The sequence below is a fragment of the Pleuronectes platessa genome, chromosome 6, assembly GCF_947347685.1.
Source record: "Pleuronectes platessa chromosome 6, fPlePla1.1, whole genome shotgun sequence".
Taxonomy (NCBI): Eukaryota; Metazoa; Chordata; class Actinopteri; order Pleuronectiformes; family Pleuronectidae; genus Pleuronectes; species Pleuronectes platessa.
Genome location: NC_070631.1, coordinates 24,758,833 through 24,771,286, shown reverse-complemented (window position 1 = coordinate 24,771,286; position 12,454 = coordinate 24,758,833). Strand labels below are relative to the sequence as shown.

Below are 12,454 nucleotides of genomic sequence, written 5' to 3'. Positions count from 1 at the left end.
TTGACGCCTTAAGCCGCGCCCCGTGTGGGTCACATGGGCGGTGACTGGTCACAGACCTGATGGCTCCACATTGAACATTAAAGAGGATAAACACATGCTTTGATGTTTTGACATCAAAGCATGTGTTTATTGTTCTATCATCATCCCAGACTTAAATTTGATCTGCATCAGAATAGCACCACATTACAAGAACCCGAGGATAAGAAGGCAATTCAATAAAATACTTGGTGGACAAGTATCTACTTTTACTTCGTTTTCTTTTTGGAACGCACACCTCGAGGGCCATTCATCTTATAGACTTCAAACTTGGCATGTGTATTGTCAACATTTCAAGGAAGTGCAGTCCTAAGTTTGGTTCAACTTGGACAAATGATTTGTTGAATATTGATAAAATGTTAATGGTGATCAGCGCTTTGTAGCAGTCAGTGGTGACAGGGCAGTTTGCCTTCAGTCAGTTGATCAAGTTGACCATGAATTTTCTACTTCCTCGGATTGACTGCAGCAGTTTAAAAAAAATTGCTGCCACATCATTTTAAAATTGTATTATTTTTATTTCATTATATCGGATTAACACAATAGTTGTGGTTACTAACATCCATCTTGACAACATCTCACATCCTCAATAGCAATTCGTCAAAGTAAAAGCACAATGTTGGTCTTGTTGCTGACATGCTTTATATCTGTCTGAATTGCAGAGCTTTTATTTGAAAAGTTGTGAACTCGGATCAGAAGGTTCTGTCGGTTGTTTAACTGACCTTTGAAATAGCCAACATGTAATGTATGAAAAAATAACACCAGCTAAGTAAATCTTTCAAATTCATATTTAAGCCACACTTGTGAACAGTAACAGAACAAATTCATTTTCATTTTATGAAAAACATTGACTGTAAATCTTCCCAGGATGAACTCAAGATTTTCAACCTTCACTCTGCATCATAGACTGTTTATGAAAAAGTCTGCACACAAACCATATATTGTACAACTGTTTGAGGAATGACTAATGACAAGGAATAATTCTAAAGTTGCTCCAGAGCTTTAACAAAAGCACAGAACATTCCAAATAGGCAGGTTTTACACTAGTGTATTTAAATTGCTCGTTCTGTTGTTTTTTTTACTTTTTTACTACCCCTGGCATAGACAGTTTTTGTGTGTACATACTTGTGTATAAAGGGTGGTACACATAAAACCTAGTCAGAAAGCTGTATATGGTTTTAATTGTGTAGAGTACTGTTGCACTGTGTTAGGCCTCATGTGATGGTGGACCACGCCAAATCTGTTTGTGGCACATTTCTAATAACTCAAATATGTGGTGTAGTAGAGAAATCAACAAAATCAACCATAGGCAGGTGGAGAGTACTTCTTTTATTTTAAATACGTCATCATTGGTTCAGCCTGCATACAGTAACGTATCAGCACATAACTACACAGTACAGAGGTGGACTGCTGCCACACCAATTGCAGCTTGGCCAATATGTAACATCGACAGCCACAGTCAATAACTGACAGCCAGGTCAGCATATTCCTTCATTTAAACTCCATTTAAAACTATTCATTTGAGATACAAAACCGCTAGGATGCCTGTGTGTCAGCATTTCTTTTTACTACAACCACACAGACGTTGGGTAGGCAGCGTGGTACTTTACTGACCCTGGCAGGAAAACAAAATACAAAAGAAAAAGAAGAGCATCATTTATCATCATAGCTTACATGTTCATTAACGTTGTTGATTCTCAGAAATAGAAAGTTGGCATCAGAAAATTACATAGTTGAAGTTGTTACACAAAATAAGGTTTGGGGAGGTCACAATTTTATTGATTCCTCAACCCCCTTTAGTAAATTTCAAGCATTTCCCTTTTTTCTAAGACAAAAAATGTCAATTGTTGTGCATCACCACAAATCCTATCTGTGCACTGTTCAACCTGTGTATGGCTTTAAATGGGGTTTAAAGACTTGGCGAGATGAGAAGGCGGTACAAACGCAAATCGGATGCAAAGCATTCAGCGTCTACATACTAAGATTTCCATCGGGCCTTGAACATGCAGACGGTGTAAGGTATGAACCATGTTTCTGGTGAGAATACTTAGGCACACATTAGAGCTATCTACAACTGGGACTGGTTCTACTTTTTGTCAACTACCCCTGTGGAACTCTCACTTCAGTTAACAATTTAAAAGAGAAAGAAAACACAGTGGCACTATATTTTATATTTAGGGCACAGTTGCCATTAAGGCCTCCCATGACTTGACATTTCACTCAATTTCGCCACTAAATTCAACACCAAGTCATCTCCCTAACAGAGACTCATTGCATTTGTTCTGGTTTCAGGCTGGATACTTGCTGTGTGCTTTTCATTTTCTTAAGTGCGCTTTATTTTGTTTCTGTAATATAACAACCACCAGCTCTCAAACGTTATTATACCGACACGCACTGACTCATTAAGGATGACTATCACTTCCAGTGGTTCAATGCTATTTTGTACTTCTCAGTGTAACCATGCACAACCAGCACTTCAAAAGAAAAAAGAAAAATAAAGAGCCATCCAGAACAATTCAAGATTGAGAACATAGAGGTTGTGAGGTTATGGCCCATACTTTTCACTAGGAAGGATATGATGGAAAATATAGAATGAACTCAGTCACATAGACAAAAGAACGCAAACTGTCATAGTTTGATGAAATAAGTAATGGAACTATAGACTCAAGCCTCTTATAGAATCAAGTGCAGACTTTCCTAGCTTCTCTCCATGTCACCCAGGTAGGAAGTCACCTGTGAAGACAACAAGAAAGGAAAGGAGAATTACACACAAGTAAAAGCAGGCTTAAGGTCACAGTTAGGCACCACTGACCAGTGTACATTCTGATGCATTAGTGTATAGTATATCTCTGATCTTTAATTCCCTATTTACTGTACCTCTACTCAACTTGCAATTCTCAGGCAAGGGTCTGCTGTCACTTCCTGAATCTAGACGGAAAACTCGGGTGGACAGAGCATTTGCCAACAGCACCCAAAGGCACTGGAATGAACACCTACCTTTACCTTTTTTTTTAGCTCAATTTACTGGAAAATTTACTTTGGGTGCCAGCTTATTAATGGTCTTTTATCTCTATTAGTATTATAACCATTATTATGTAATTCTGTATTCTAACCACTCATTTTCTGTTGTGCAGCACTTTACACTTATATAGTAAAGTTATTATTATATGCTTAAATTTAACGTCACCATAACAAGCTTCCAACTTGAAGATGATTTAGAGCATTTACCTATTCTACAAAGGCCATTCCTCTTGGAAAGTTATTAACAGTTTTAAACACACTGACTACGTTTACCTGGGCTACAAAATCCTGACGATTGACCTTATTCTGAATGGAACATGACTCTGATAACGAAGTTAACATTAGTTGGAAATTGTTTTTTTGTTTCATTTTCTTGTTTACATATAAAAGAGCATAGTCTGATTATGATGTATGTTAATGTTGCAAAATCCTGTGAAAACTCAAATAGGACGTTATAATATAATTAACAATTATACATGTGTACATTACACAACTGAGGTCAGAATACTCCACATCTTAATTTGATTCTTGTTTATTCCGAGTCTGACCTTATTCAGGTTATGGTAAACTGAAAGTGATGTTTACATGGCAAAGTAATATTCTGACTATTTTTAAGGTTAATATCCGAATGTGAATGTCCATGTAAATGTAGTCACTAGGTCTAAAAAGGAGATTAAAGAGTAAATTGTCTTATTTACGTTTGGTGACGTTCAATGTCCCTGACAACCTCTAGTCATTTAGCCCTTTTTTAGTAAGCACTTTTTTAAAACACGTCAAAGCTTTAAAATCTAAATCACAAATATGAATGTATTTGATAATGTTGAATAAAATGTGAAAATGTCAAACAGAACTATTCTGTTTCTATCGAGATAACATATGACAGCACAGAAAGAGTAGCTAGAAACAGGCCCTCCATCCATCACAACAACACAGAGTCAAGAGGCTGCTTCAAGCAGCGTCAGTCACATTCAGTTACACCAGGGAGGAGTAAGCAGCACAGTACAGAGTAAACACAAAATAAAGGCCTCTGACTGACCAGCTAAAAAATGCTCCTACTTGCTCACGTGTTAGCTGTTAGTTCACTTACTTGGCCAATAAACCTGATTCTGATTCTGATACACTAGATCACCAGCTACACTTTAAGTGTTGTTAAAATGTCGCTAAGGCTATATCCATACTACTATGGTTTATTTTTGTAACTAAAACGTTCTGTCATCATAAGCATTTTAGATCTGTATCAGTTTAATCCCTAACGTACCTTGCCTGAAAACGCATATCGTGTAACCATTCGCGTACTCTGGGCATGTGCGTATCAGTATAAACAGGAAATTCTCAAATAACTGGTCTCCTACACATGTTAAGAGTTGTTTCATTCCAAAATGCAGACTTTTATAACACAACAGATCAGTAACACTTGTTATCCATGTATGTTTTGTGTTCTGTGCTGATAGCCGAGGCTAATGACGGGAATTTTCTTCCAGATGGGGGTCATGTGGTAGAGCCTGACGAATTAGCTAGGCTGCGTTGTGACCAAAAAGACCCAATCACCAAGCGACCGGGAGTGTTAATGTCAATGTTTCCAATCATCTCTGTGTCTGCCCATCCAGGCTTAAATGCAGAGTAGTGTGGACACCAGATGGATTCGCAACAGAGGCCTTTTCAAATGGAAATTTTGTAGTGTGGATGTACCCTAAGGCTCTGTCATCCCTTAATTCACACTGATGACTACTGCTCTGCCACTTTCTGGCATGACCTAAGAACGGTGTGATTTGTAGCTAAAGCTAAATTACTTACACAACACAAAAAGAATATAGGCTGTGGATCGGTTTCATTCCAAACCCAGCAGTTCAACATCAAAGATGAGGGTGGCGTTAGGAGGGATGATGCCCGGATGGCCTTTGTTTCCATAAGCGTAGTCAGCCGAGCAGGTCAATTTGGCCCTTTGACCAACACTCATCTGGAGGTAGGAGGAGGCAGACGATACAAACACAGGAGAGGGAAAGAGAGAGAGACAACAGGTGTCAGAAAATAACATGTGAGATATAAGATATACAGTTCATTGTGTGATGCTGACTCAAACAGTAATGGTGACATTTTTTTTTTTTAAAGGTGATGTTCTAACCCACATCAGAATATAACTAAGACACCAAGCCACCATGAATCTACAGGACCTTCACACAGGCATGACTATTCACCAGCCACCTGGCCTGCAGGGCTGAGTGTGTAAGACACACAGCTGTGTCCATGGCTGTATGGCCCCATTTTTACAGAGTTAATGAAAACCTTGCTGCGTTAAAACTGGATAATGGAACCATGTCAACAAATGAATACATTTCAGCAGATTTACAACATCAGCAGCAAAATGTGTTTACTTCAGTGTCTGTGTACTGGTGGCATAAATACAGTAAATACACTGTAGAATGTCAGGTGTACTCTGAGTGGGCTGAGTGAGTTCAAAATCTATGTCAGTTCACAATCCTTATAATCAGATTCATCAAAATATATGTGCATTTTAGATGCCCATGTATGATACATGCTCTCAAGCCCACCTGCACCACTCCGTCTTCCCAGCCTCGGATGACTTCCTGCTTGCCAATCTTGAACCTGAAAGGTTTGTCCCTGTCACGGGATGAGTCAAACTTGCGTCCATCTGTCAGGGAGCCTACGAACAAGGAGACAGGGAGAGGTACAGTCAGGACAAAAAGTGGAGCAGCTGCACAGGGTGACAGAATCCAGCTCTTACACCTGAACAATACAGGTCGTCTGTGCAGAAACCTTTAGCCTTAAGACATTAAATTAATAACAATTCATAAAGAACATAGGAAACAAATATGTCTCCAAGCTGGTCTGACATCCGCCTTCCCTGCTCTGTGTATATTGAGAGCACAAATGAAGGGATTCCAAGGATCTCAGAATAACTGCTGCAGCTGTCTGCAGGGTGGGTTTCAGTGTGACAGTCTGGAAGATCGCAAGCATCAATCCGCAGAATAGCACCCCCTCCAAGACTATTTATGCCAGAACTATTACTGTCATTAGCAGCAGAAAGGCAGCATGTGTGTGTAATGGTTTTAGTGTACTGTGATGCCAGTGTGTGTGGGAGAAGGGAGAAGGTGCAACAATTGTAAGTGTTGTTGGGCACATCAGGGGGCGTCTGGCAGGATGCAGCCTTTAAACCAGGCAGTGGAGTGGGTGTTCTGTCCTCTTCTGGACATCTAGATAGTATCCAATGGAATTATGTGCAGGAGCTGAAAGGCCCTACCAAAGTATCAAAGGCAATGAGCATCAATACACTGCTTTTCCCACTTAACCACCACACAACACAGCGCCGACATTTCTCACATCAACCATTTCCTGCAGACGGAGCCTTTCAAAAAAAAAAAAATACAGCAAATCCAAGATTTCATCTTCACATGTGCATCTGCATTTCAAAAGGCTTGTGTAAGGGACAGTCCTGTTTCATGTCCCAGTTTAAGGGCGCTTTGTGGGCTGACAGGAAGGGATACCGCCCAGAGAGGAAATCCTGTAGTTTGTATGATATTAAAAAAAACAAGAATGCAGACTCATACCTTAAAAGAAATAAAAAAACATATTTCACTGAGGACAGCCCAAGTTGGATCTTATACTTCATGTTCAACCCAGGCTTGTATTACAGTGAAGTTGTCTGTCTGATCAGGAGAGAAGGCTGAGAACAGCTTTGCCAAACCAGGAAGAGATGGAGACAAATGTCTAACATGTAAAAGACATCTGAAATCCCAATTTTCTACTCATGCTACATGTTTCCTTACTGGTACTGTATTCAAATAGTGTCGTTTACAGCACTAGTGCAGTAACTGTGCTAAACCTGCCTGTTTGTCATGTTATGGTCTCTTGTCCTGTGTTAAAGCTCTACTTCAGAAGTAGTCCTTGTCATTAGTGAGTCCTCCTCAAACAGTTCTACAATGTACTGTCACTTTTTATTGTTTATGTGCTGGACATAGTGGGCTGAGCTATTTATAAACTAATGGTGCTATGGTGCTTTGTGTTTATCCTACCTGGTTTACCTGCAATGTAGATTTTATAGTCAATGTTTTTCATAAAATGAAACTGAAATTGCTTCATAACTATTCACACATGTGGCTCATATATTAGTGATTGTGAGTGATTTTACAAAAATGCTGTTGTTTATTCATAAATGACATGTACGATATTTTAGTTATCTGTTTAGAAACTGACACAATCTTCAGACCAAAGCTCACAACTTGTTACATAATAAATATTAAGCTTGATTTGAAGAATTCCAGCAACAAAACAAACGTTGTGCTTAAACTTTGATGACAAATTGCCAAACAGGAAGTGATTCTGACAATGTTGTTAAAATAATCAAATTATCAAAATGATCTGGCAGGGATTTTGGTTTGACCAAGTTGCGAAACACCACTGTGGTTAATCTGAGGACGTAGAAGAAGACAAGCTCAACTACTGACTGCTCTGTTCATTACCCAACCCCCCCAACCACCTCTCCACTTTATTCAATCTTTATTAATATTGAACATATATTGTTTCCAAAACGCTCAAAACTCAAAAATAAACTTCCTTGCACAATTAATAATACACATACCAAGTATGAAGTCAATACTAGCACCCTAGCTCTATGAATGGCTTTCCTGTTTGTCAGTCGCTTCACCATGCTGTTCCAGTCAAACAAAACCTCAACTGCTGAAATTAATAACACATTTTTTTGTACAAACATTGATGGTCACCAAAGGATGAACATTACAGACCTTAGCTATCCCTTGACTATTACCAATAGCGTTCTCATCAGGTCAAATCTCTCAAAAACCACTGGAGAGGAGGCCATGGAAATTTGGTCCAGTTATGTCAAAACTGATGCTGCTGTCCCAAAGACATCACCTCAAACCTTTATTTGTCCACCTGCAAAACTAAAGCTCTGCCATTAGCCCCCGCTGAACAGTGTGTTAGTTGATAATTATCAAACATTAGCATGATAAACACGTTAAACTATGGACATCTGCTAAAGCTACAGGTTTATCGTTATGAGCATGTTAGTTTGCTGACACCAGCATTTGGTTCAAAATTAGCATCACTGTGGACAACAAATACTTATGGCTGAAATGATAAGTTTATTCATCGAATGTAAACTACTTTGATTATCAAATAATTGCAAAAAGAAAAAAAAAACACTCCAGTTCCTGAACAATATCTGATAGAGACTGAATATCTTTGTGTTTTTAGATTATAGTTGTGGTCACAAAACACCAGACTCAACGTGAGTTCTGGAAAACGATATTCTATAGATCAATTAATCAATATGGATAACCCACACAATAATAAAAAAGGGAAGCAATCATTAATCATTAGTTGCCTCCCTAGTACTGGTCCTTTAAAATATCTACCATAGAGAATATTATAGGAATCCGACTGATACTATGAGTCACTACAGGAATAATTTAGTGGGATCATATATATTTAAATATAGTGTTTGTGTGTGTGTGTGTGTGTGTGCGTGTGTGCGTGTGTGTGTGTGTGTTGAGGGAATGTGACAGGTTTACTACAGTAAGTCTGACATTATTTCTGTGGCCCAGACGCTTATAATCCGCTCAACTAAACCCCCACCCAGAAACTCCAACAAAGAGAGAGGCGCTGGAAATCAGACAGGATTTTAAATATGTCTGTCTGAGCTGTCTGTCTGTCTGAGCTGAATGTCTGGCTCTCTGTCAGTCTGAGCTATCTGTCTGAGCTGTCTGTCTCTCTGAACTGTCTGTCTCTCTGAACTGTCTGTTTGTCTGGGCTGTCTGTCTGAGCCGTATGTCTGAACTGTCTGTCTGAGCTGTCTGTCTGTCTGAACTGTCTGTCCACTGAACTGTCTGTTTGGCTGGGCTGTCTGTCTGAGCCGTATGTCTGAACTGTCTGTCTGAGCTGTCTGTCTGTCTTTCTGTCTGTCTGTCTGTCTGAGCTGTCTGTCTGAGCTGTCTGTCTGTCTGAGCTGTCTGTCTGAGCTGTCTGTCTGAGCTGTCTGTCTCTCTTAACTGTCTGTCTGTCTGTCTGTCTTTCTGTCTGTCTGTCTGTCTGAGCTGTCTGTCTGAGCTGTCTGTCTCTCTTAACTGTCTGTCTGTCTGAGCTGTCTGTCTGTCTGTCTGTCTGAACTGTCTGTCTGAGCTGTCTGTCTGAGCTGTCTGTCTCTCTTAACTGTCTGTCTGTCTGAGCTGTCTGTCTGTCTGTCTGTCTGAGCTGTCTGTCTGAGCTGTCTGTCTCTCTTAACTGTCTGTCTGTCTGAGCTGAATGTCTGTCTATGTCTTTCTCTGAGTGTCTCTCTCTCTCTCTCTCTCTCTCTCTCTCTCTCTTACTCCCCCTCTCTGCCTGTATGTCTGTCTCTCACAACTCTTTGGTCCAAACTGTAGTGTTCAGAGCGCTCCTCATAATCATAATCATCTAAGTCAACAACATCGCCAACACCATTACCACCATCAGTCACCATCACCACAACCATCAGTCACCATCACTACCATCATAATCACCCTCACTACCAACACAACCATCATAATCACCATCACTACCAACACAACCATCATAATCACAATCACTACTATCACCACCATCATAATCACTATCACCACCGTCACCATCACCATCATCAGCATCATAATCACCATCACCATCACCACTGCTATCACTATCCTCCTCTACATACCGTGAACACCAATGGGCTTCCAGAGAGTGGTGGTGTGTTGAAGGGGTTAAATCTTCATGCCGCTGACTGACAGTCATTTTACTCTTTGCCCTACTGAGGAATCACTGCCTGCAAAAGAAATGTCTGATCGCACAGTTGAACGCGCTGCACGGCGTTTAGTCTCCGCGCATCCCCGCGTCCCTGTGAGGATTTACGGTGTTAGCTGTGGCACTTGCAGGATTACCACATGCCTCGGTATTTGTCAGACGGCTGCAGGAGACAGTTGCCCGCTGCCGTCACTCCACTTGAGCGGCCTTCATTAGTAGAAAATGCCCAAGTGCACGGGCTGAAATGTGCAGCAGAGTTTGATCCGTGCACGCAAAACTACTCACCCACATAATGCACCACGCACGTCTGCCCCTTTTTGGGGAAAGTCCTTCCTGTGGAGAGACCAAAGAGGAATAACGGACAATTAAGGCGTTTTCTGCGGCTGTATTAGTTACATGAAAACAGAGAAGTGCAGACATGCGCCTAGTGGTTGACACATGCAGGTTTCAATATTATATTATCATTATGATTATTATTATGATTATTATTATTATTTGTGCAGTCGCATTACCGTCACCCGGGGTTATAGTCTCGATCTCGACTCCCATGTTTGAGGCGGTGTGTTGTGGAGCTCTCTCTGCACCCGGCGACACTCTTCTTCCCGCAGCCTGTCTGTGAATGTGCGCGCTCCTCCCGCTGTCCCCCCCTCTCTCTCTCTCTCTCTCTCTCTGTCTGTGAATGTGCGCGCTCCTCTCTCTCTCTCTCTCTCTCTCTCTCTCTCTCTCTCTCTCTCTCTCTCTCTCTCTCTCTCTCTCTCTCTCTCTCTCTCTCCTGCAGGAACACCAGCTTCACCTTATCATATTACACAACAACACTTCCGGTCGTAACCTCCAAAGTAAAACCTTCACAGAGGCATGTCAGCCAGCATTTATCACATGTATATACCATAGGCTGCATATATAAACCCAAAAATAAAGAGTGAGGGTATATATTAAATATATGTTAAAATATTACTCAGATATACAGGAAATAACAGGAAATACAGCAGACTACTTTCATGGCAGCCATCTTGACATAAGATTAACTTATCAAATTAACTTAGGCAAAAAGTACCTAAATACAACAGAACCTTTAAAACATCATGACACAATGTCAAAGAAGGACTTTAAAATCTGTGCAGGGCAAATTAACCCATTTATATTATATCTACATACTGATCCCTCAAACGTATGGACTGTGTACTGCTGATGGCCTGATTAAAAGATGCAATATGTTCATTACTGATAAACTTTTAATAAGCAGATGACCAGCGCTCTGTAGCAGTCAGTGGGGCAGTGTGCCTTTCAACATTTTATTTTCTGTGGATAGACAAGGTTGGACAAACACAAAGTTTTCTAACTTCACTCTGCACAATAGATATTTTGTTAGACTGTTCTTTGTTCTGTTTGTAACACAATATTTTATCTGCTTTTAGATTTTTCATTAATCATTATTAACTGTGAAGTGTGACAGAGAGGTTCTTCCTCTTACATACTTGTTTGTGTGTCATAGAGATTTTTATTCTGCTCAAACATCTCTGGAACACAAATTATAGGCCCTTCATGCCAGTTTCCACCTTTGTTGTTTTTGCACCTGCTCCCTAATGTGAGTCAGCATGAACAATACAAGGGGTGTTGAACTCAAGCAGGGAAATCTTATTCTTAATTAACAGTTTGTCTCATAGAGCTTAACAAGGTGCGACAACCTCTGTCCTTAACCCTCAGCAAGAGTAATAAAAACCTACCAAGAAACCTCACAGAGAGCCACATGTGAGCGATCCCTCTCCCAGGACCGACAGAAGTGCATTAGATGCCGTATGGAATAGTGTTTTCATTAACTTTGATATTAAAACCTGTGATTTTCCAACAGTGACATGTTAAAGCTTCTTGTTTCATATGTTTCAGCGAATGTACAACTGACACAGACACTCGGAATAACCCTGATAGGGGTTCTAAAGGCAGAGGTTTCATTATTCCTCCAAAAACAAAGAAACCAACCTGTGCTGTAAAGCTGAACTGATCATTTGCTATTACTAAGTACTATTAACTGACAAAAATGTTGATGCCAAGTGATTTTGTTTTTAAAGAAAAAAGCCAAACATCGAGTTAGTACTCTCCTATCATAAGTGAATATTTGCCTGTTTTCTATGACAGTGAACACATTGTGTAGGGGGTTTAGTTAAACAAATTGTTAGAAAGTATTACCTTGGGATTCAGGAAATACAAGTGGAGCTTTTCCTATGTTTATTAATTAACCAATCATTTACGAAAATAACTGTCAGATGTTTTGATTGTATAAACAAACTATGTTGATTTTAGCCTTATGGTTAGGGATGGAACATTTTCTAGGTATAATTTTTTTAACCAGAATATAAATTAAAACAATTTAAGATTAGGAGATTTCTACTCCAATTTCATCACCACTTCAGTAGTGCATTGTCGTATATTTGTAATGAATCAAATTGTGTAGACCTATAGGATATGTAATAAATCTTTGTTTTTTTTAGGGCCCCTGGAGGTCTGGGTCTGTAAAATGTCTCTTTTTGATCAACTGATAGTCCAGCTTCGCTTCCACTGGGGACTGACAGGAGTGGTAGGTGAGGAAAATGCTTTTATTTTGAAGGTAAGAGAAATGTCTTTCTTTTCT

The 12,454-nt window shown here is 39.9% G+C and overlaps 1 protein-coding gene across 1 annotated transcript; it reads right to left on the bottom strand.

Moving 5' to 3' along the window:
- Positions 1-1,347: 1,347 nt before the first annotated feature.
- Positions 1,348-10,494, bottom strand: fkbp1ab (FKBP prolyl isomerase 1Ab). The gene is made up of 5 exons (XM_053425334.1): positions 10,341-10,494; positions 10,114-10,161; positions 5,604-5,716; positions 4,849-5,011; positions 1,348-2,766 (listed from the first exon to the last, which is right to left on the bottom strand). Exons 1-4 carry the CDS (start codon positions 10,375-10,377, stop codon positions 4,883-4,885), a joined length of 327 nt encoding a protein of 108 aa, XP_053281309.1. The 5' UTR covers positions 10,378-10,494; the 3' UTR covers positions 1,348-2,766; positions 4,849-4,882.
- Positions 10,495-12,454: the final 1,960 nt, after the last annotated feature.